Below are 21,616 nucleotides of genomic sequence, written 5' to 3' on the forward strand. Positions count from 1 at the left end.
CTGTTGTCATGGCTACTCCATAGTACTATAACTATATGTTTGTGTGTGTGTGTGTGTGTGTGTGTGTGTGTGTATATATATATATATATATATATATATATATCTGTATTTATCTGTAAAGCGCTGCAGAATCTGTGTGCGCTATATAAGAAACTGCTAATAATAAATAAATAATAATGTTGAGTATCCCTTATCCAAAATGCTCGGGACCAGAAGAATTTTGGATAATAGAATATTCCGTATTTTGGAATATTTTTTGATTTGAATGAGGGATCGCGATATATCTTGCATTTATGTTGTATAAGCACATCAAACACATGAAATACACACACACACACACACATATATAATATATTATTTGGGCATGAAACAAGGTTTCAAAACATGACACATGTCTCAGACATCATGTCCTTGCACATATTTAGTGCCACTTACATGTTATTTCCCCAGGAGTGTCAGGTAGATGTAGCCAGTAGGTTTTTAGCCAAAAATATAATAAGTGTGTGTGTGTATATGTGTTTGTGTGTGTGTGTGTGTATATATAAACAGCTACATTTCCAGATCCTCCAGGGTTGAGGTATAGGCTATTTGATGCGCTGATGATCCATCTAAAAAGCTCCTTGAGAAAGGTCCGTTTGTGGACCGAAACGTCGGGGCAATGATGGAAATTACCTTACTGGAATAAACAATTTATGTGATTTTTACACAACACCAGTGACTTTGTTCTATCGTTATATCTAGGCGAGTGTTCAATTCCCCCCCAACAAGGGAGGGATCCTCTGGAATAAATTAGGGGCACGTGGTGATCCACGTCAACTCCCTTTGAACACCCGAGGTGGTGGGTGTCCGTGCAGCTTTTTCAAGGTGAACATACAGACTTACTCCCAAAAGGGAATACTGCACTTACCAGACATCTGTCAATAGGTTCATCAAAGTCAACATCCAGTTTAATGAAAGTAGCCTGCGGTCACCGAAGACCTTTATCAAGGCAGCATTCAATGTAGCAATGGTCACAGCAATAATCCAAGTGTGGGTTAGGGAACTGGGGCAGGGAGACGCTGTAATGGGCCCTGCTTAAATAGGGGAGTGTATACTCCCACCTCCAGTATGCGTTCCACAGGGTGAAACTCGGAAGTGTCGGCTGCGTTGTATTGCAGCTACGATCGCTGTCACTGACAGCGATTTTCACGGGGGCCAATATGTCACTATAACAGTCTGTCACCTCTTAGCCCAGGTGACTAGTGTGTGGAAGCACGAGATGGCTCACTTTGTGTCTAAAGCTCTGATATGCGGAGCGGTCACATGGGTATGTCACATGTTGTGAAAACAGCGTAGGTCCCTCGTTGGCTGTTTGTAGACCCATTCGTGACAATAGAAAACAATGTGCAGTGCAGTGTGTGTGGGGATCGGGGGGATCGGGTGGCAGAATGTTTTAAGAATGTGACACATTGCAATCAGGGTCCAGGCAGGCTGTGGGGGAACGGGTTACAGGATAAATACATATATAGATGATTAGGGGCACATGTGCAATATGTATAAACAAGGGGAAAATACAAACCTGTTTCCTACTGCACTTCTCACTATTATATGGGCAAAATAGCGTTCATAGATATAAGCCACTGTTGGGTAGGATCTCCATGTCGACATATCCACTTACTGGGTGCACAATTCTATATAATTAACTATATAGGGTGGGACACCATGAACCCCCAGGTATATGACTAATATATAGAGAAAGAGACTATGGGTAGGCCAGTAACCAATTATCAAAGCATCGATGGAGGGTCTAGTTAGGAGCGCGGTCGTATATCGGGTTTACCCATAAATAGGAGATTTTTTTTATGCAAAAATATTTTTGGAAAAAATCGTGAAAAGTCGGCGATGGTGTCACAAAAGGACCATCAATCCGTCCAAAGAATCACACTGTGGTGGACACGTTCATGACGTATAGGTGCATAGCGTGTGTCAACTGATTTAACTATGAGAGGGTGTGGCCTGATGATCACCCCTATCAGAATGGGGGCGTGCTGTTACGTATATGCTATGGGTTGGCCAGAGCTAATAATATATGTGAGGGATAGAGAGCGCTAGTGTATCCTCCACCTTGTTCAATTACAACAATGTTCTTTGCCAAGAATGTGAAGTACAGAACAACTGGTATCGGTATAAAAATAATTTTTATTAAAAGATACTTAGAACTTCATCATCCGCTCATAGTAATAGTAGACAACACGATAACTGTCCAAACCCCTATGTATATATTGTATGTCATTTGTACATTTTTATTATATAGCAGGTTCATTGCCAGTGTATAACTGTACACGTCCTTACCCAACTGCAGCTAATTAACCCTTTGAGTGCCAACGTTGCTGTGAGCGATCCTCAAAATATCCGCTAAAAATGCCAGTGCAACTGTTCTTTTAGTATAAATAAATACAAATACAGCCAAGTCAATTATTGAAGCTTAGTATTAATTAAAAAAAAGCTTAATATTGCACCTAAAAAAAAAAGAACAGTCGCTGTGAGCATCGCTGGCCATTTTATTGGATATTTTTCAGGATCTCTCACAGCAACGTTGCCACTCAAAGGGTTTAATAAACAGGTTTGCCTGGCAATTTACACCATTATTTTGACACTCAAAGGGTTAAAGAGAGGCTGCTTTTACATGAGCACAGGACGGGTTGGGATCATTTGGTCTACAGCATGATGGTCGACATGGTTCGAAGTCGAAAGGTCATTAGTTCGACGATGTCTATGTCGACAGTCAAAAGGTCAACATGGGGTTTTTCAGTGTTTTTTGACCTGAATGTCAACACAGTCGACATGGACACAGTTTCAAGTGCACCGCATCCCCTCGCATCGCTCGCAATGCCTCTGGCACGGTGCCTCGCTGCTCTCGGCACACAATTTTATTTTCCCGCCACACCCTAGTGGATGGAAGGGCATGAAATACCGCCTGTCGGCACGTCGGCTCGAAAAACAGTGAAAAACGCCATGTCGACCTTTTCCTATGTCGACCTAAGGTTTCGACCTAATGACTGTAGATCAAATGACCGTATCCCCACAGGACACTGGGTATTGCAGTGTGTGAAAGAAACAAAAAGTAATTATTGGCTTCTGTTTTGGTTTTGTTATTCTAGTACCCCATATTCTACTGGCAAAGCCCGACTTCCCATAGATGCATCCATTGAGTCAATTATTGGCTCAGTTGGGACACTCCTGCTGCTGATATAAGCATTTATAATGGTGCGCTATGTTTCTGTGGTGATTACATGTGTATTTGTATGCATGATTGATAGCAACAAATAGGACACTCTACGGGGGAAATACAAGTTATTTGTGACCCTTTTGACCTGTGTATAGGAACTTGGCCTCTTTCTTTCTGCATTTATACAGCTACACAAATGCTCCCTGACTTCTATTCTACTACTTTCACAGTAGCGGATGCATTACCCCTATGATTAAGCTGGAAACACAGCAGGGATTGTATCGTCAGTGAGTAGGGATATATTAATGTACTTTGTGTTCAGTACATACTTATGGAGTTCTGTTACCGTATCTGTTACAGTATCTTGTGATATATGGATTTTTCATCTTTCCAAAAACCAGCACTTCCCATCTGCCAAATCCTCTATCCGGAGCAAAGTGGATGAAATGAACAGACTGATTTTTGCTAGCAATGTTTGTACTATGTTTACACGGAACATGTCTCTGCCTAAAAGTACAGCGTGTAATTTCCCTTAAAGGCTGACTCCAACACTTTAAGTCTAAAACCTAATTACTCCCTGACGTTGGTGATGAAACCCCACTGGTATGCTGGAGTCGCTGGTTGTCAATAACAACAAAAAAAAAAAAAAGCTTTCAAAAAGCTCTGGCATTTAAAGGTCCCCATAAAAAGAAATGGAGCCGCGAGTGGTGTCTGTCTTACCAAAAAAGTAGCTTAGAGCAGTGGTTCCCAAACTCTTTCCTCGAGCCACTTTAACAGTCCAGGTTTTAAGGATTTAAGGAGACCTAGTGGGCATTCAGCTTGGCTTGGTAAGCAGCGTAAATTCGCTGCTTACCGACCAGGTAAATGCCACCCGCCGGGCGAGCGAACACCCGCCACCCCCTGCGCCGAGCAAATTAATTGCATTCAAATGGATGTGTTCACTTACACATCCATTTGGATGCGGCCGTACAGACAAAAAATCCTTCTGGGTCGCCGATCATCGAATGATTTTTTTCGCCCGCTCGCAGATAAGTCAGGCTGATCTGACTTATCTGGGCAAGAGATGGATGAACAGGTGGCGGGCACTGACATCGTGTCACGTCAGTCACCTGCCACGTGCAGACTTTGACCCGCCCGCATTTGCATGGGGATGCCAAACGTTTTTCTGGGTGCACCCGCCGTTTTTGTGGTCATGCCCAGGAAATACTAAGTATCCCTATGCGCCAGCCCCCTGTCTGCTTACTGTCATGCCCCTTGTGTGCAAACGCCTCAGCAACGATAACCGTCACCGAAGGCATTCGCACTGTGGCCCTGCACATACGTATATATTTTCGCATGCGCAGAGCCGGAACATCGGTCCTGATTGATGCTGAATCAGGCCCTTAATTGGTACCTGAATTAGTTTTGTTATACCATCTGTGCGCAGCCATGGATATCCTGAAAACCTGGAATGTTGGGGTGCATTGGGGACCAATGCCCTTATTCAGATCTGATCGCAGTACAAATTTGTTCTCAAGATGGGCAAACCATGTGCACTGCAGGTGGGGCAGATGTAACGTGCAGAGAGAGTTAGATTTGTGTGAGTTATTTTGTTTCTGTGCAGGGTAAATACTGGCTGCATTATTTTTACACTGCAATTTAGATTTCATTTTCAACACACCCCACCCAAATTTAACTCTATCTGCACATGTTACAACTGCCCCACCTGCAGTGCACATGGTTTTGCCCATTTTGAGAACAAATTTGTTCTGCGATCAGATCTGAATAAGGGCCCAAGTTTGGGAAAAAATAAAAAAAATGGTTTAAAATGAAAAATAAATGGTCTATTCCGTTGTCCATGTTTTCTCTGTATATTATGTGCACTTGTTAGAATAGTTATATTTGTTCCCAGTGTAACAGGTAGCTTACAATAATTCTAGTGCACAGCAGCAATACACGGAGACTGAGTATACCTGCTGTTAGTAACAATGTCTTTACTCCTGCCAAAGTATATGTATAAAAATAATGAAATATAATGTCACATTAAACTAGGCAGTTTCAACAAAGGTTGTTACATTCCCGATGGGCTGTTGGTTCAATGCAGGAGCAGGTCCCGGCTGTGCTGAAATGGGGTGGTTAATCTGCAGAGAATGGGCACTACCATTTACTTGGCAGGAACACTGTTGTGCAGTTATGCCATGCCAAATCTATCTGGGTATACTGCAGGTGTCCATCTGTTCTCTTTATGTTCTATCTGCAAGAAGAGATTTTCATGTAAGTTGTCTGTAGTTAGATTTCCTGTTCAGGACTTTTCTCCCAACAAATGCTGCTGCTTCTCCCCTCTCAGTTGCTCCTCTAGCAGCAGGATGTGTTGGGCCAAGGCAGCGTTTTCTTTGCTAATGTCGTAGATGCGCATTGCATGCTGGGTAAGCGAGCATTCCACATCGCTGACAAGGGTTTCCACTTCATGGAGGCGTGGGGCAAAGCCTTCTAGCTTTCTGTCTAATGCTGTTAGGGATTCTCCCAGCACATACAGACGATCCTCTAGAGGGTGCCAGAGTTCTCTCACCCCTTCCGGGCTTATGGAATCAACGTTCACAGAATCCTTGGAAGTTGCGGCTTGTGGCACAGCATCTGTGCTTAATGTCGTCAAATCAATCGTTTTCACTGGCACCATCCTCGTGCCGTTAGTCATAGCATTTGCATCTACTGTGCCAGTGGCTACCATAGGGATCACATTAATTCCAACTGTGCCCAATGTTAGTGATGCAACATTCACCGCACCTAATTCCAAACACCTGACCGGAACTGAACCCAAGTGCCAGTCCGTTCCTGCCATGCTAAAGTTTGGTGTATGTAAAGAGGTAGATCCTGCACCAGTTGCCCCCAGGATTAGGGAATTGTTGCTTACCAAGGAGAGCTGCAGTGATTCAACCGGCACCAGACTGACGTCTTCATACTCAAGATCAACGGATTCCATGTACTCTATGTCTGGGGATGGCGAATCACATGACCAGAAATGTATTCCTTCAGTGCCCACTCCTGGCTCCATCTCCTCTACACCCAATATAAATGAGTCACTCTTTACCAGACATGGGTCAAACAAGACTGGATCCAGGGAACACACACTTATTGTCGATGACTCACTGGAATTCCTTTCAACGCTGCTTTTTGAGTCGCCTTGACTTTTGTTGATGTCCCTTGTCGTTTGCTGCCATGAATCGCCATCCAGCAATAAATCACTTGGCGCTTTGTTGACGTCGCCTCTGTCCACTGTCTCTGCTCTTACAAGAAAAAGGTCACCAGATGCCGCTTTAATAGAATCTACATCCAGTAGTAATGTATTACATGACTCGAAGTTGAAACCAGCTGTGCCAAATTCTGCAATTTCAACTCCATCTCTGATTTCCTTTAACCGATCACATTGTTCCAAATCATTGCCTGCTGTGCACAGCACAAAACCATCTTCATCTAGTTCCGGAGTTGCTAATTGGGATGGGTTGGCGTTAATTCCTGGTAGACTTAAGTCCGCAAAATGAACATCATTCTCGATAAAGTCAGAACTAAATATATCTGTATTACCATTCTCATTTCCTTTGCCTATGTTGATAACGTTGCTCCAGAATGGTAGTTCACCCATCTCCATGTTGACCTTGGCATGTGCAGCTTTGTTCCGATCAATAGGATCCATGATTGGTGAGATCGGAAGGGCTTTACCAATCTCCAAGACGACCGTATCCTCTGCTGAACACTTCAGAATAAGCAATACCTTGGTTCTGCCTGACCCCCTCCCTGCACTTCTCAATAGTACATTGTTGTTTCCGCCTCTGTTTGTTTCTCCTGCCCTTGTCCAGGTATTATTTACAATCAGGAAATCCTCTTAACCTGATTATCTGAGTCATACAGATGGAGTGACACACAGGTACCATATATTTTCATGTACGCTGACGGTCTTTTGACACCACACGGATGTGTGCAATATCATGTGCTGATTATTATCATGACCTTGTACAGATCATCCGGTAATACACAGCTAGGCTAGCAGTTAGGGTTGCATATAAACTGTTTATGTTTTCAGTCATTTAATCTGAATCTATAATCTATTCCTTATCCCCAAGTATGTTTTATCCGGACTCCTCTTGTTTCAGATCCACTTTATAACTGAGTGATGTTATGTACAAGAGGAGCTGCCCGGTGCATTATGTATGGGCAGAGATATTGATAGGATAACGGCCTTAATGAGAACCTTTGAGGGGTTTTAAAGCGAAGGTTCAAATTTGTATTGCACATTAAAATACTGAAATTGAGAGCCTTAATGGAGAACGTTATATCTGCAGCTATTTTCGCCTTACTGCTTGTTTCCTCAAATTGATTATGCTGCCTATGCTCTGTTATTGATTACACCTCCTGTGCACTATACATTTCTCAAAAACCAGATGGATTCCACCCACAGTGAACAGTACCATCCTGCTGGTAACCAGTGCTTATTTCCTCAGTGCTGCTTTCTGTTATCATTTCCCAAGCACATATGCTGGGTAGAACTAATAGTGACAGATGTCAGCCTTTCACCAGCTCAACTCTAGAAGTAATCCCAGCACTCAGGAATGCTTAATAGGTGGCTGGAATAGAGAATGGGGGCTTCTGATGGGCATTGTGGAACCTAAAAGCCGGTATAAATGGGAAAGCTGCTTAACCCTTTGAGTGCCAACATCTCTGTGAGAGATGTTCAAAATATCCGGCGAGCGTCACTCACATTTGTTATATACATTCAAATAAAAAATGTTGTGTAAATAATGATTATATGTCCCATATAAGGTAAACCTTACAGGTCACTATGAGGAATACAAATGTTTGCTTGGCAATTTTCACACCGATTTTGACAAATTCACTTGGCACTCAAAGGGTTATTACAGGCTTTCCCAACCATGGTCTTCAAGGCACACCAACAGTGCAGGTTTTACTGATATCCAGGCTTCAGCACAGATGGTTTAATCAGAATCACTCGGGTACTAATTAAGTCACCTGTGCTCAAGCCTGGATATCACTAAAACCTGCACTGTTGGTGTGCCTTGAGGACCGTGGTTGGGAAAGCCTGTTAACCCTTTGGAAAGCCTGGGTTATTAGTATTCATTGGGTAGATATATAAAGTGAACAAGTCCCTATTATATGCGCAGCCCCACATCAGTCCGCCTCACATCACTGTTCGTCGGCGTGGGACGGCATTGGTCATGGTAAGAAGCCCATAGGCTTCTATGGGGAGCTGGCGATACCCCTCCCCCCCCCCCCCCCCCCCGTTGTGGTAACCCGGCGGTGGGGCTTTAGTGCATCCCAAAATGCAGTAAAAACCTGATAACAGGGTTTTTACAGCATTCTTGCATTAGTCTTTTGTACACTCACTAACTGTAACTTTTAGCCCTACATTCTTTTCCTATTTATTAATATTCTCTCTGTCCAGCTGGTCCTGTGGCTGTTGATGTCCCGGTATAAGGATGATAGATCGATCCTAATTAGGTCAACCCAACATGACCCAATCCTGGAGGGACACCATGCTCTGCTCCTGGACTACCCTCATTATTTATGATTGCCATCACCGGTCTTTAAACAGGTTCATTAAGAAGAAATTGCGAAAGGTGGTCCCCTAGGGGATGGACAGGCGCTGGTATTGGTTCAGATCCCAAATGCTGTGCCGTCATTCTTTTTTCATTAAAAAGAAAGATGTTTCTGCACAGTTGATGGTAATCCTACATTAATAGGGAAGTCCAGAAAGAGCATTCTGTCCCTCCTGGGGACGGTCATGTTGGGAGGTAGGCCCATATGGTTGATACACTTTAGGTCGACGGGTTACAACTAGTTTGACGGGTAATAGATCAACACCAAATGGTCGACATTTGGTCATCAGGTACCCAAAACGTAGCTTGCTAAACGTTGCAGTGTGATGACCGTCTTCATGTTAACCGTCTTATCGACCTAGTGACCTTGTAGACCTGTTCATGTTGACCATATGGGGTAAACCTAATATGGGTTGACCCATTGATCCATACCAAATGTCCTTTGTTCCTGTTTTCCACTCTTTAGATCTTCTCTTACCGGTTACATCTTTTTTCGGCAAGTACTTTACGCCCTTCATGAAAATATGTATAGAAATGTGTTGTGTATTTGTCTTTTATTATTATTATTATCTAATTTTTGATGTAACTGATCAAATCCTGTACCCATAACGGGTCTGGTATAACTCTCCAACAGTCATTTAATACCGACTGTAAGAAGCTTGCCACCTATTCTCTTCTCCCTTTCTGGGGGTTGTGGAACCCCCACGGGAGAAAACAGCCTATGTAAGTCAGGATTCTGATGTCTGAGAAAGGACCGTCAGAATCCCACTGGTCGGTGAGTCATCCGGCCCCCAGCCATAACTATGCTAAGCTTTCCTTAATCCAGAGCAATACTTCAATGCAGTCCATCTTTTCCCATTCTAAATTACCAGGAAAATGGAGTCAGGCAAATTGGTTAAATCAATTGAATCTAATAGACTTGTCTTGAGTGACCATGTCACATACCTAGGCCTTCAGCAACCCCCCCCCCCCCCCCCCCAAGGAGCCGGGGCATGCCACATATCTATGCAGTAGGCCAGCGGTTCCCAACCTGTGGTACGCGTACCCCTGGGGGTACGCGTCCACATGCTGGGGGGTACACCGTGGCCCGGCCTGTAATGGCGGCCGCGGCAGTCAGACAGGTCGCTGGAGGGGAGGAGAGTGCATTGCGCATCTCTCCTACCCCTCAGTGTGCTTCCCTGTGACTGGCCGCCCGTCCGCCAATCAATCAGAGCTTGCGGGCCGGCAGCCAATCAGGAGCCGGCCCGCAAACTTTGATTGACGGGCAGCCCAGTCACACTGAAGGGAAGGAGAGATATGCAGTGTGCTGTACTCTCCTTCCCTGAGAGAAGCGCTGCAGCGCGGCAGCTACATGGCAGGGGGACACTGGACTGTCCTCTCCCCAGCAGCAGTGTCAATGGTGAGTGTGCTGCTGCTGGGAAATACTATGGGGGCATTGCTGGCACTGTGGGGCATACTTGTTGCTGGCACTGTGGGGCATTGCTGGCACTGTGGGGCATTGCTGGCACTGTTTTGCATACTTGTTGCTGGCACTGTGGGGCATACTTGTTACTGGCACTGTGGGGCATTGTTGGCCCTGTGGGGCATACTTGTTACTGGCACTGTGGGGCATTGTTGGCACTGTGGGGCATACTTGTTATTTTATATGCTGTCCGCAGAATGGGCTGAGCTTATATTGTGGTCAAGTGGTTGCACTTTTTTTTGACTTGCCCCTGTTAAGCCACACCCCTTTTTAGGCCACGCCCCCTAAAAATTTTACGAGGGGCTACTCCTAAATGAAAAGCCTAATCAAGGGGTACGGGAGACAAAAAAGGTTGGGAAAATGCCTTTGCTATGGAGCCAGCAACCTCAGCTGACTCTCCTCCTCCACCTGCCTTGTGCACAGCTTCTTCCCACCCTGCTACATACATCATTGTAACAACTGTAACCAAATGCATAACACAGACACAACATTGTGAGCGAGCTCCGTCTGTGAATGCAGCCTCCCACTCTGCCCCAGCCTTTTAACTACCTCCTGACCCTGCCATCCCCCAGCCATGCTACTGGCTGCCCTGCTACCCTAGGTGTGAAAAGGGGGACGGGGTACCTGCCCGCACCCCCCTCTCACACTGCTCAGACCGCAAGCCGGTTGGGTAGCACCTCCCTCTTTTGCAGCGTCACCGCCATGTTGGCGCCTTTGCTCCCTTTACCAGGTGTACATTCTAACAGATTAACTAGTTAGTTAATTGGAATGATCATGTTTAGGTGCGTAGCCAGCTTAACTCTGCCAGTGGCTTCCTGCTTGCCTCAACTAGCCAATCAGCCAAAATTGCAGGTGAATGACAGCGAGTCCGATGCGCGGTCCCGAGCGCATCATACCAGACCCTCAGAGTTGCCCTTGTGAGAGAAGCAATCTGCAGGCTTGCTTCCGGCTCCGGGCAGGCTCTGCAGCGATATATCGCATACGATCCTGCTGCCCGGGAAGGTATCGGGTGGCTCATGGGAGCACTGCATGAGACTGTCCCTGCAGTGTATGGGGGCCTTTAGACCTTAGTCAGAGCCACATAGGGGTGAATAATATACTCTCAGCAATTATTTAAATTGACAGCTTTGGATATTATTCATCTCTGTAAAATGCAGACGTTAGTACACCAGTACAGGATCTATTATGTGGAATGCTTAGGATATTTTTCCTGATGGAAGTTTTTCCATGATCTGGAATGCCATCCTGAAAGTCTGCTAAAATACATGTAACCGTTCTCCCTCCGTGCCCCTGGCATTCCTCTCCTCATTATAGTGTTCAGTAGAGCGCCTCATGGTAATTAGTGCAGAAGGCAGTTAATGATCTCATCTGTGTTATATGACCAAAAATGAAGTGCTAGTAATCCTACTCTCCGGGTTATGTACGTCCGTGTATAGGGATCTTACACTTGAGGTTGCCTTAATCAAGTGATGGCTGGCAACAGAGTTAAGTGACTAGTGTCCTACTTTTTTGGTGAGGATGAGTTTACACAACTAATTGAATACAGTGTTCTTCTCAGGGTGTTTATGATGGGCACCCAGTGATAGCCCAACTTACAAGGGTAGGTTAGCGGCAGACAATAGAGGGTGTCGTTGACAACAGAAATGCTCCCTGCAAGGAGGATCCCAGCCATAATCTCCTGCGCAATAACCACAGCCTTCCCTGTACGGGAGGCAAGCACGGAAACCCACACAAAGACAACCAGAGAGAGAACAAGCAAATTCCAAACTGATACAGGATGCACAAGAAAGGTCAACACTCCTTAGGTTGACATAAGAAGGTCTACAGGTGGAAGGTCGACACAGGTTTTTTTTTTTTTTTGGGGGGGGGGGGGGGTTTCCCCCCCCACTGTGGTTGCAGAACAGGTGGTATTTCATGCCCTGCCATCCACTAGGGCATGGAGGGAGAATAGAATAGAGTGCCGACCATAGTGAGGCACAGTGCTCGAAGTATTGCGAGCGCAGTGAGCGTTACAAGGGGCTGCCGTACACTTAGACAGTGTCCAGAACTAGACGTCTATATCTAGACGCCTAAAAAAAAAAAAATACGGGTCGAACTTCTACTTTGTCGATTTTCTGCCGGTCGACCTAAGGACCCTTTCGACCTTCCGGTGTCAACCTGTCTTGAGTTGACCTAATGATCCATACCCACTGATACAGAGCTGTTAATTGCTCTTCTTACCGTACCGCCTCCTATGTGGCCCTAATTAATAGTAGTGACTACTACAGTCCAAAAGTCTTCCTAGTGACTGATGTAAAAGAGCATCCTGTACAATACAAAGTTCTACATTCTAGGAAATGATCTATAGTGCAGAGATGATCCTACGACAGATGACTTATACAGTGACCATGATAATGACCACTACACAGTACAGATCCCGTCCTGAATAAAGGTCCTGACTCAAGATCCCAACATCCGAATTCGGTCCCGTTCAGATGTTGTGGGGTCTGCACATCCGCAAGCGCATATTAGGACATGTGCAGACCCCAGCAACAAACGGCTTTGGCGAGTTACACACTTGCCGAGCCGGTCGTTGCAGGGAGGGAGGGCCGGAGGCGGAAACGGGGCTCGTCCTTGGGAACTCCCAGCGTTCTACGGGCACCCCTATGAAAATGCTGGGCGTTCCCATGGGACCACAGGCGGCCCGATGCCTGCCGGGGGCGGGGGCGGCTGACATCACAGCACGTCATTTTTTGCTGCTTAACAAACCAACCAGAATCACCCCCAGTGTGGGTTTATAGTCAGCTGGGGGAGCTGTCATATGCAGTATATGGCTCTGAGCGTGGACAGCACCTGTTACTCTCCTATCGGGATGTGTAAGCCTCCCAGCATGCTGCTGCATTACAACAAATAGCTCAGTTGTAACCTTGGCGAGTTAGTATCTGTCTCTTGCTGGTTTGTGTATGCGAGTGAGCGTGTGCCAAGCGTTAGCTCATTTCTTTTCTTGTTCCTTTCATTCCCTGAATTACTTTTGCATGACCAATGTACATTTGTTTGTAAATCCTATATAATAAAAGGCTAATGCTGCTATTCACATCTATTGGGGAATTCAAGTGTTTTGCGCACCAACAGACACTAGAAGGCACCCAACAAAGCAGTTCAAGTGTTGCTCCATTTGAGTACGTGCAGCTGCCCTGCGCTGGCACTACTGTTTTTTGGGGGTTTTGTTTCGTCATTTTGATAGGCTGGTAACTAGTGACCGATATGTGGTAAGGGGCTGAATGACAGGTGATAGCCAAGGAAAAGAGCAGTAATTCCATGTTAGACAACAAGTGGGACAGATGAACACTGCGCAGAGATTTATATTTGAGAGGGACGTGTCTGATCTGTTATTTTACTCTAACATTAATATAATATATGAAATCTGTTATTTAGAGACAGTTCAGTAAACAGAATAAAACTTGCACGGTACAGATACATTTTCTTTACATAACAAAGTAAACCTATTCTGCTGACTAAGGACCCCTACACACACAGCGATCTGACACATATGTGTCTCAGCATCCGCTTGTCAGCATTTCTGCTATCGGCGTCAGTTAGTGTGTCAGCGTCGCTCTGTTTGTGTTACAGCATCTGCGTGTCAGGGTCCATCTGTGTATCAACCTCCATCTGTCTACATTTGTGTCTATCTGTGTGTCAGTGTACCTGTATAAGTGCATCAGCAGCTGTCCATGTGTCATGGTCTGTCAGTGTGTCAGGGTCTGTGTGTCGGCGTCCCTGTATCAGTGTGTCAGCGTCCATCTGTCCTAGTGTTAGAGGCGAATCGCAGTAATTACACACCGCAGCAGGCGAGATGCGGGGGGTCAGGCAGAATCCAAGACGTTTGCCCACCTTTCAACCCTGCTTTCAACTCAGAATTAGCTCCTCAATGTGATGTAACAGTTCTGTGGTACCATGCTAGGGGGTAAAACTGACAACAAGAAATATAAGTACAGACATTGGGGTAAATATACAAAGATGGGAGTTCTATTGAAGATGGGATGTTGCTATTAGCAACCAATCTGATACTATTTAGTATGTTCTATAAGGTGCTAAATAAATAGGAAGTAAATTCTTAATGGTTGTTCAGAGCAACTTCCCATGTGAAATAGAACTCCCATTTTAGTAAATTCCACCCAATTACTGCATTTAGCATAATTAGAGAATACAAAGAGAGGACCATGGGCCTTATTCAGAACTGATTGCAAATGCAAAATCTTTCTCAAATTCAAAAAAAACATATTGTACTGCAGGTGGGGCAGATGTAACATGTGCAGAGAGAGTTAGATTTGGGGGAGTTAGTTTGTTTCTGTGCAGGATAATTACTGGCTGCTTTATTCTTATACTGCAGTTTAGCTTTCAGTTTGAACACACCTCACCCAAATCTAATGTGGGGTACACCCCAGAACAATTATGACCGTGAGCAGATTGTGAGACGGTCGTATGATGGTGGCACAATTGGTATGGAGCTCCCGATCTGTACCCAGCAGGTAGGATCTCCAAAACAACCAAACGACCAGCAGGGATGCGCATCGGATCAGAATTGGATTGAAAACATGCCCAATTTACTTACAATCGGTCAAGAATATACAGAAATTGGGGGAATTGAGGCCACATCACTCTGCTGTGGCCATTACTCATTACATTACATTACTACATTTCTTATGTTTTTCACCACCTGCAATGTACCTGGTTTTGCCCATTTGAGAAAACTTTTGCTTTTTCAATGATCTGAATAAGGACCCGTGTTCATACAAGCTTTCAGTCTATAGAGCATATGGGCGACAACAATGGGCAGGGAATGGCGGAAATATTAATGCTCTATGTCCTGATTATTTTCTATCTATCAGATTGATGAGTTCTCGACGTTATTACTTTGAGCTTCTACACAAGCAGGACGATCGAGGCTCTGATCACGTGGAAGTAGCAGTGAGTATCACATTCCAAGCATTAAACATTCCATATGCATTCAGGTGACATATGGGAACTATGCCATAGAAACCAGTTGTCTTTTAATTGAATTCCTTGTTAATGCCCTTTTGACTGGCAGTTACTTTCACAGAATGCATTGCTGTTTCACCCTATTGTCACAATGGTTTTTATATTATACTATCAATTTTGCTTATACACGTTGCTAACCTGAAAGCGGATGTGTACGCATGCACTTGCATGCGGCCGCACGAAGGAAAGATCATTCGATTGTCGCTCATCGTTGAATGATTTTTACTCCGTATGTGGATAAAAGTAAGTCTGTACTTTTATCCTGGAAGGAGATGGCCGAAAAGGAGGCGGGAGCTCATGTCATGTGACGCCAGCCGCCAGTCCCAAGTAGGCATCGCAAAACACGTGCATTCGTAGGCGTACGCCCAGAGTTTTATGGACACGCCCATAAAATGCTGGGCGGTCCCATGCATCCGTCCCCTGCCCACTCATCACTGAGAGAATGCTCCGGCGAGCTTGAGGGGTTTGCACATGCGCATATTCGCGCAAGCCCCAAACATCGGGGGAGGAGTGAATTCGGCTTGCACCGAGCAGGAATGAGTCACTCCCTTAGTTTTCATTCTAAAACCCTGCACCTTTTAAAACCCATGCAGTTCCTCTTTCCCGTCTGGGGTGTCACTGTCTGCTTGGGTGATTCTAGTACAGTCTGGTCTGTATTAAGATACAGACCAGATTGTGCTAGAAACACCACATCAGACACTCCAGGCCATAGGTGCCGATTTATGTTTTTGCTGGTGGGTGCTCAAGCCAAAAATATAGAGGAGTGGCTTCAAGGGGTGTGGCCACAAAATAATACCAATTTATATTACGGAGCACAGTTGTCTCCAATATTCAAATGATGGCAACAGAGTTACACATACATAAATGCCCCCACAGTGCAGGTACATAAATGCCCCCACAGTGCAGGTACATAAATGCCCCCACAGTGCAGGTACATAAATGCCCCCACAGTGCAGGTACATAAATGCCCTCACAGGGCAGGTACTCCCGGCGGACAGAATACACTCTTCCCGGCATACTGTTTCCCAGGTGGCGGGTCCGGCAATGGGGGTGCTGCAGCCGCAAATTAACAAGTCAATATGGCGGCCCAGCAGTGGGACTCGGGCCCGTGGGTGCTCATTAATTTCCGTGGGTGCTCGGGCCCTTGAGCACCCACAGAATTGGCACCTATGCTCCAGGCAATGTGGAATTGGATGTGAAAATCTGGTAGAATTCACAATTCGTGTATGTGACAGATGGATGCATAATCTAAATGAGTGAGAGATACTGGGCACATTTTATTGAACCAGCGGTACAGGCATGTTCGGACTCTGAATGCACACAGCCATCGTCTTTGAGTAACCACTTCAAAACAATCTGTATTTATGCTGCAGTATTTCAGAGGGACTAACCACGGGGGCAAAGTAAATCCATGTATTGAGGCAGCAACAGTGTGCTAGTTGTTATTGGAACTCTGTACTCTGAAACAGTTTATGGAAAAAAATAGCAATGATTTTAAGGAATATTCCTCTGCATAGGTACTGTATTTGGGCCATGGGAAGAAATTCCTTCCTCTCGTTAAACCGCAAATCAAAGACCAATATTCTTGTGAAACAGCTATTTGTTTCCAGCACTACTCTAGCGTCTTGGCTTAAACCAAGGCTTTCAGGAGGCTGCTTGTAGTTTTCTTCCGCAGCAACAATTGATCAAAGTGACAGATGCTCCTGATGGCTATATTAAATATATGAAGCCTTGTAATGTTCTATGGTGTAAAATAGGTTCCGCCACCCACTGTTATCTGCCTGCCTCTGCTCTTGTCACCGTCACCTCTTGTCTGTGACCTTTAAATTCTTGGAGAGTGTTGCAAGCAGTGAGGACCGGAACATGTAGTAGAGGGGGAGATTTACTAAGGTGTGGAAGGAGATTATGGACCTTATTCAGGTGTGTTCGCTCGCATTAGAATTCGCATGCGTGCTTGATGTTTTTGAAATGCGCATGCGACAGGTTGTTCGCCGGCTGCACGCACCCAACATTGGAGCGGGGCATGGGGCAGCGGGCCGGGGGACCTGCTCATGGGAATGCCCAGCGTTTTATGGTCATTCCCATCTAAATCGACCAGTTAAGTTGGGCGACTCACCGGATGTCCGCTGCCTGCCCATTTCCTCCCAAATGTGCATGCATATATGAGTGACCTGAGAGTCACTTTTGATATGCGTACACGCCCCGCATCTTTCGATGGTCGGCCATCATTGACAGATGTGGGACTTTCCCCTTGGCCTGCGAATGGATGTTTATGTAAAACGCAGCCTGTGGGGGAACAAGCACAGCGTGCGAAGGGGGGTCGGGCGACCCGGCATTCACAGGACGGCGTCTGTGGACTCTCAAGGCTGTGAATACACAGCCGTGCGCGTCAACGAGAATAAGGTCCTATGTGTAAAGTGATAAAGTACCAACTAATCAGCACCTAACTGCCATTTTTAAATACTTTAAAACAGCAGCTAGAAGCTGATTGGCTGGTACTTTATCTTTCCCGAAGGCTTGATACACCTCCCCCTAAATGACAGCGATGTGCAAGATTAACTCGCAGTCACCTTTATGGCCCGATTCAGACCTGTTCGCTAGGCAGCGTATACTTGCAGCCTAGCGACCAGGTCAGCGCCGCCCCATACGCAAACACATCCCCTTGCATGAGCCGAAAGGGAGAGAAATTATTTGATGGTCACCGTCAGATTGCCGAAAAGGAGGCGGGCTGGCATTGACCAGCCTGCGTTCCCAGGGGAACGCCCAGCATTTTCATGGGGATGCTGGTCGTTCCCCTGCCCGCCCCCCTTTCCTCCCCTGCCCGTGCAAACATCTCAGGGAGTGTGATGCTCACCAAAGGTGTTTGCACAGGTGGTCTGCATATCCCACCATCGAAAACGGGTCTGAATTCGGACCTTTAATGCACTAATATTTTGGGTGTTTTCATTTGTAGTGGCGCCTGTCTCTCCCAAGCATGAAGTTTGAGATTCTGGACTCCTCACACTTGTCTCTTTACACAGGTAAGTATATAGATTTTACATTTGCAGTAGTTTGGTTCTATGAAAGAGCAGATCACCTATTTATTTATTTATATATTTTCAGATGAAACCGCTTTTAAAATGAATGAGATTGCTCACATCCCACGCACGCTCTCCAGTGTGATCAACCATCGTCTGGCCAGAGAGGAGCCCACAGTGGATATCTTGAGACAGGACCCACGGGACACATTCTATAGAAGTAATTGTCACAAATGCTGGTAATGGCAGTGATGCCACACATCAATGTAGCTTCAAAACGGGATAAAAAGCAATGAAATCAGTAATGTTGAGAAGCACAAGTAGACTCTCTCCCAGAGCCTTAGATATGGCCCTTATTTTGGCTCACTCGCAAACGCAAATTCCTTCTCAAATGGACAAAACCATGTGCGCTGCAGGGGGGCAGATGTAACATGTGCAGAGAGAGTTAGATTTGGGTGGGTTATATTGTTTCTCTGCAGGGAAAATACTGGCGGCTTTATTTTTACACTGCAATATAGATCTCACTTTGAAGTAAAACCCCACCCAAATCTAATTTTCTCTGCACATGTTGCATCTGCCCCACCTGCAGTGCACATGGTTCTGTCCATTTGAGTAGAAATTTGCCTTTAAGAGTGAATCAGAATAAGGGCCAATGTGTCCCCTGCTGCGTAGAACATCATTCTTAACATGGACTTCTCTCTCCAGCTCCTATGATTGAAGAATCCAGAGTGGAGAATGTGCTGGTGCCCTGTGCATACAACCCCACATACGTGGTGAAGGACTTTCCCATTGCTCGTTACCAAGGCCTGCAGTTTGTAAGTACTGTAGATACAGAATAGCATTGACCACATTTACCTTCTTATGTTACAGTTTAGCTCAGGGCCTAGTGAATATCGGTAAAGCCCCCAGCAGTAAATTAATGCGCTCCTTATATATAATATATATTTTTATTTATTCTTCCTTTTTTCCTAATTATATGTCTCCATTGCATTTAGGTGTACCTTACGTTTGTCTACCCAAATGACTTTACTCGTCTTACCCATATGGAAACTGAAAACAAATGCTTCTATCGAGAATCCCCAGTATACTTGGAGAGGTTTGTTCTGTCATTTGTTATGTATTTCACCAATTCGTCTCCCAGTCCTGTTGCAGTGTTCTCTGCATTGCCCGCTGCCACAGTGTACTCTGCATTGCCCGCTGCCACAGTGTACTCTGCATTGCCCGCTGCCACGGTGTGCTCTGCATTGCCCGCTGCCACGGTGTGCTCTGCATTGCCCGCTGCCACGGTGTGCTCTGCATTGCCCGCTGCCACAGTGTGCTCTGCCTCGCCCGCTGCCGCGCTGTAGTCTGCCTCGACCGCTGCCGCGCTGTAGTCTGCCTCGCCCGCTGCCACGCTGTAGTCTGCCTCGCCCGCTGCCACGCTGTAGTCTGCCTCGCCCGCTGCCGCGCTGTAGTCTGCCTCGCCCTCTGCCGCGCTGTACTCTGCCTCGCCCGCTGCCGCGGTGTTGTCTGCCTCGCCCGCTGCGGCGGTGTTGTCTGCCTTGCCCGCTGCCGCGGTGTTGTCTGCCTCGCCCGCTGCCGCGGTGTTGACTGCCTCGCCCGCTGCCGCGGGGTTGTCTGCCTCTCCCGCTGCCGCGGTGTAGTCCGCCTCGTTAGCTGCAGTCCGCCTCGCCCGCTGCCACCTTTAAACCCGCCCATTCTGAAACCTCAGCCTGCTCTCTTCATGCTCCATGTCATTTCTATCAAACAAACAGTACAGCACGGAAGGACACGCTTTAATTCAATCTGATCTTCTGTCCAAGGTTTGGATTCTATAAATATATGAAGATGGACGATGAGGATTCTCCCCAGATGCCATTCCTGTTTTTTAACCATCAGCGTATGTACAGTATATCTCTCTATCACTACACTCTCAATTCTGCACTGCTTTCCAAAGGGGACGGCTGTGACAAATACATGTAGATCAACGCATTCCTAATTAATTTACCCTTTTATGGTGGCATCTATGTAACGCGCGCACACACTTACTAGTCCAAGCCTTGGGAAGGGGGGGAATAATCTTGCCTCCAGGTTCCGGTGATGGAGTTCCGCTGCTGCTTATTATCTTTGCTTATTTTTTTTTCAAACATATAAACGTTAGTTTTCATCATCCTCATTATTGTCTCCTGATTGCTCACCTTTATTTCCTTTCCCCAGACTTCATGGATGAAGATGAGGAGGAATCACTGTTGCCAGATGCCTCACTGAAGAAAAACCTCAGAGAAGAGGAGACCATTGATGCCATGTCACCCAGCACTGTGGATCATGGGCACACCAATATCCCTTACAACGAGTCTCTCGAATCTATGCCTGTAATAAATAACAGCACAAGGACCCCCTTAAGAACTCTGTTGTGGGCACCCAGAGAAAGCCCACCATCTGTACGCCGGGGACATAGGAAACCGTTAACACCAGGAATAAAATATGATCCAGAACCCACTGTGGGGAAATCTACTTCTAGAACAAGGGTCAGAGGAAGAAATCAACATGGAAAGTTAGAGAAGCAAGCGTATGGGAGATCAGAAGCTACAAAGAAGCAGGACAATCTAGAAATACGGCCAACTGAGGAAAGCAAGTTAGAGGTCAGCGCTAAAGATGGAAAAGTAAAACCAAAATCTAAGGACAAATCTGGGATTACAAATAAACAAGAGCCAGATAAAGTGTATGTGACACGTCTTCTCTCTGGAGTTCGAAAGACTCGAGGTCATGTCTTCCCAGGGGTGTTGCTGCCTAAACCTAAACCCCGTAGAACATCTAGACTTCGTGAATACTCTCATATTCCTACACCCCCAAAAGTTCTTCATGGAGAAAAATTTAGACCATGGACTCCACCTGATACCTCAGAACTTGGACTTTTCAGTTGGGAAGGTCAAACTGAAGTCCCTGGAATAGCCCTCCCTACCTCACCGAGTCTTCCTGGTGGTCCTCCTTCCATAAGCTTGTCTTCAGAAGCCCCAGCAGAAGAATTGCAGGACTATAGCTATGAGGATGCAGAGCCACGCCAAGCCTGGCCTGAGGATGCCATCAATTGGCAGCGAACCTTTAGTGTTGGAAATGTAGACTTTGAGATGCTGAGGTCAGACTGGAATGATCTTCGCTGCAACGTGAGTGGTAACTTGCAACTCTCCGAAGCTGAAACTGTAGACGTGGTGGCTCAGTACATGGAAAAACTCAATGAGAAGAATGGAGGGTGAGAGAAATACCTTCTTTCATAATCTTTCTTCATTTTTAGCATATATATTATATGTGACAAATGTGTTTTGGGTTTTCTCTCTGTATATAT

The 21,616-nt window shown here is 45.8% G+C and overlaps 1 protein-coding gene across 1 annotated transcript in view; it reads left to right on the top strand.

The window, feature by feature from the left end:
- The window catches only part of B4GALNT4 (beta-1,4-N-acetyl-galactosaminyltransferase 4), a 63,201-nt gene that overhangs the window by 15,053 nt on the left and 26,532 nt on the right, over positions 1–21,616 (top strand). Inside the window, exons 9-15 of the mRNA XM_083165559.1 lie at positions 15,127–15,205; positions 18,231–18,297; positions 18,380–18,514; positions 19,000–19,109; positions 19,290–19,390; positions 20,097–20,173; positions 20,491–21,523. Coding sequence (XP_083021685.1) covers positions 15,127–15,205; positions 18,231–18,297; positions 18,380–18,514; positions 19,000–19,109; positions 19,290–19,390; positions 20,097–20,173; positions 20,491–21,523 — 1,602 coding nt within the window. The remainder of the gene's footprint in view (positions 1–15,126; positions 15,206–18,230; positions 18,298–18,379; positions 18,515–18,999; positions 19,110–19,289; positions 19,391–20,096; positions 20,174–20,490; positions 21,524–21,616) is intronic.

Source organism: Crinia signifera, chromosome 11, assembly GCF_055691185.1.
Source record: "Crinia signifera chromosome 11, ASM5569118v1, whole genome shotgun sequence".
NCBI lineage: Eukaryota > Metazoa > Chordata > Amphibia > Anura > Myobatrachidae > Crinia > Crinia signifera.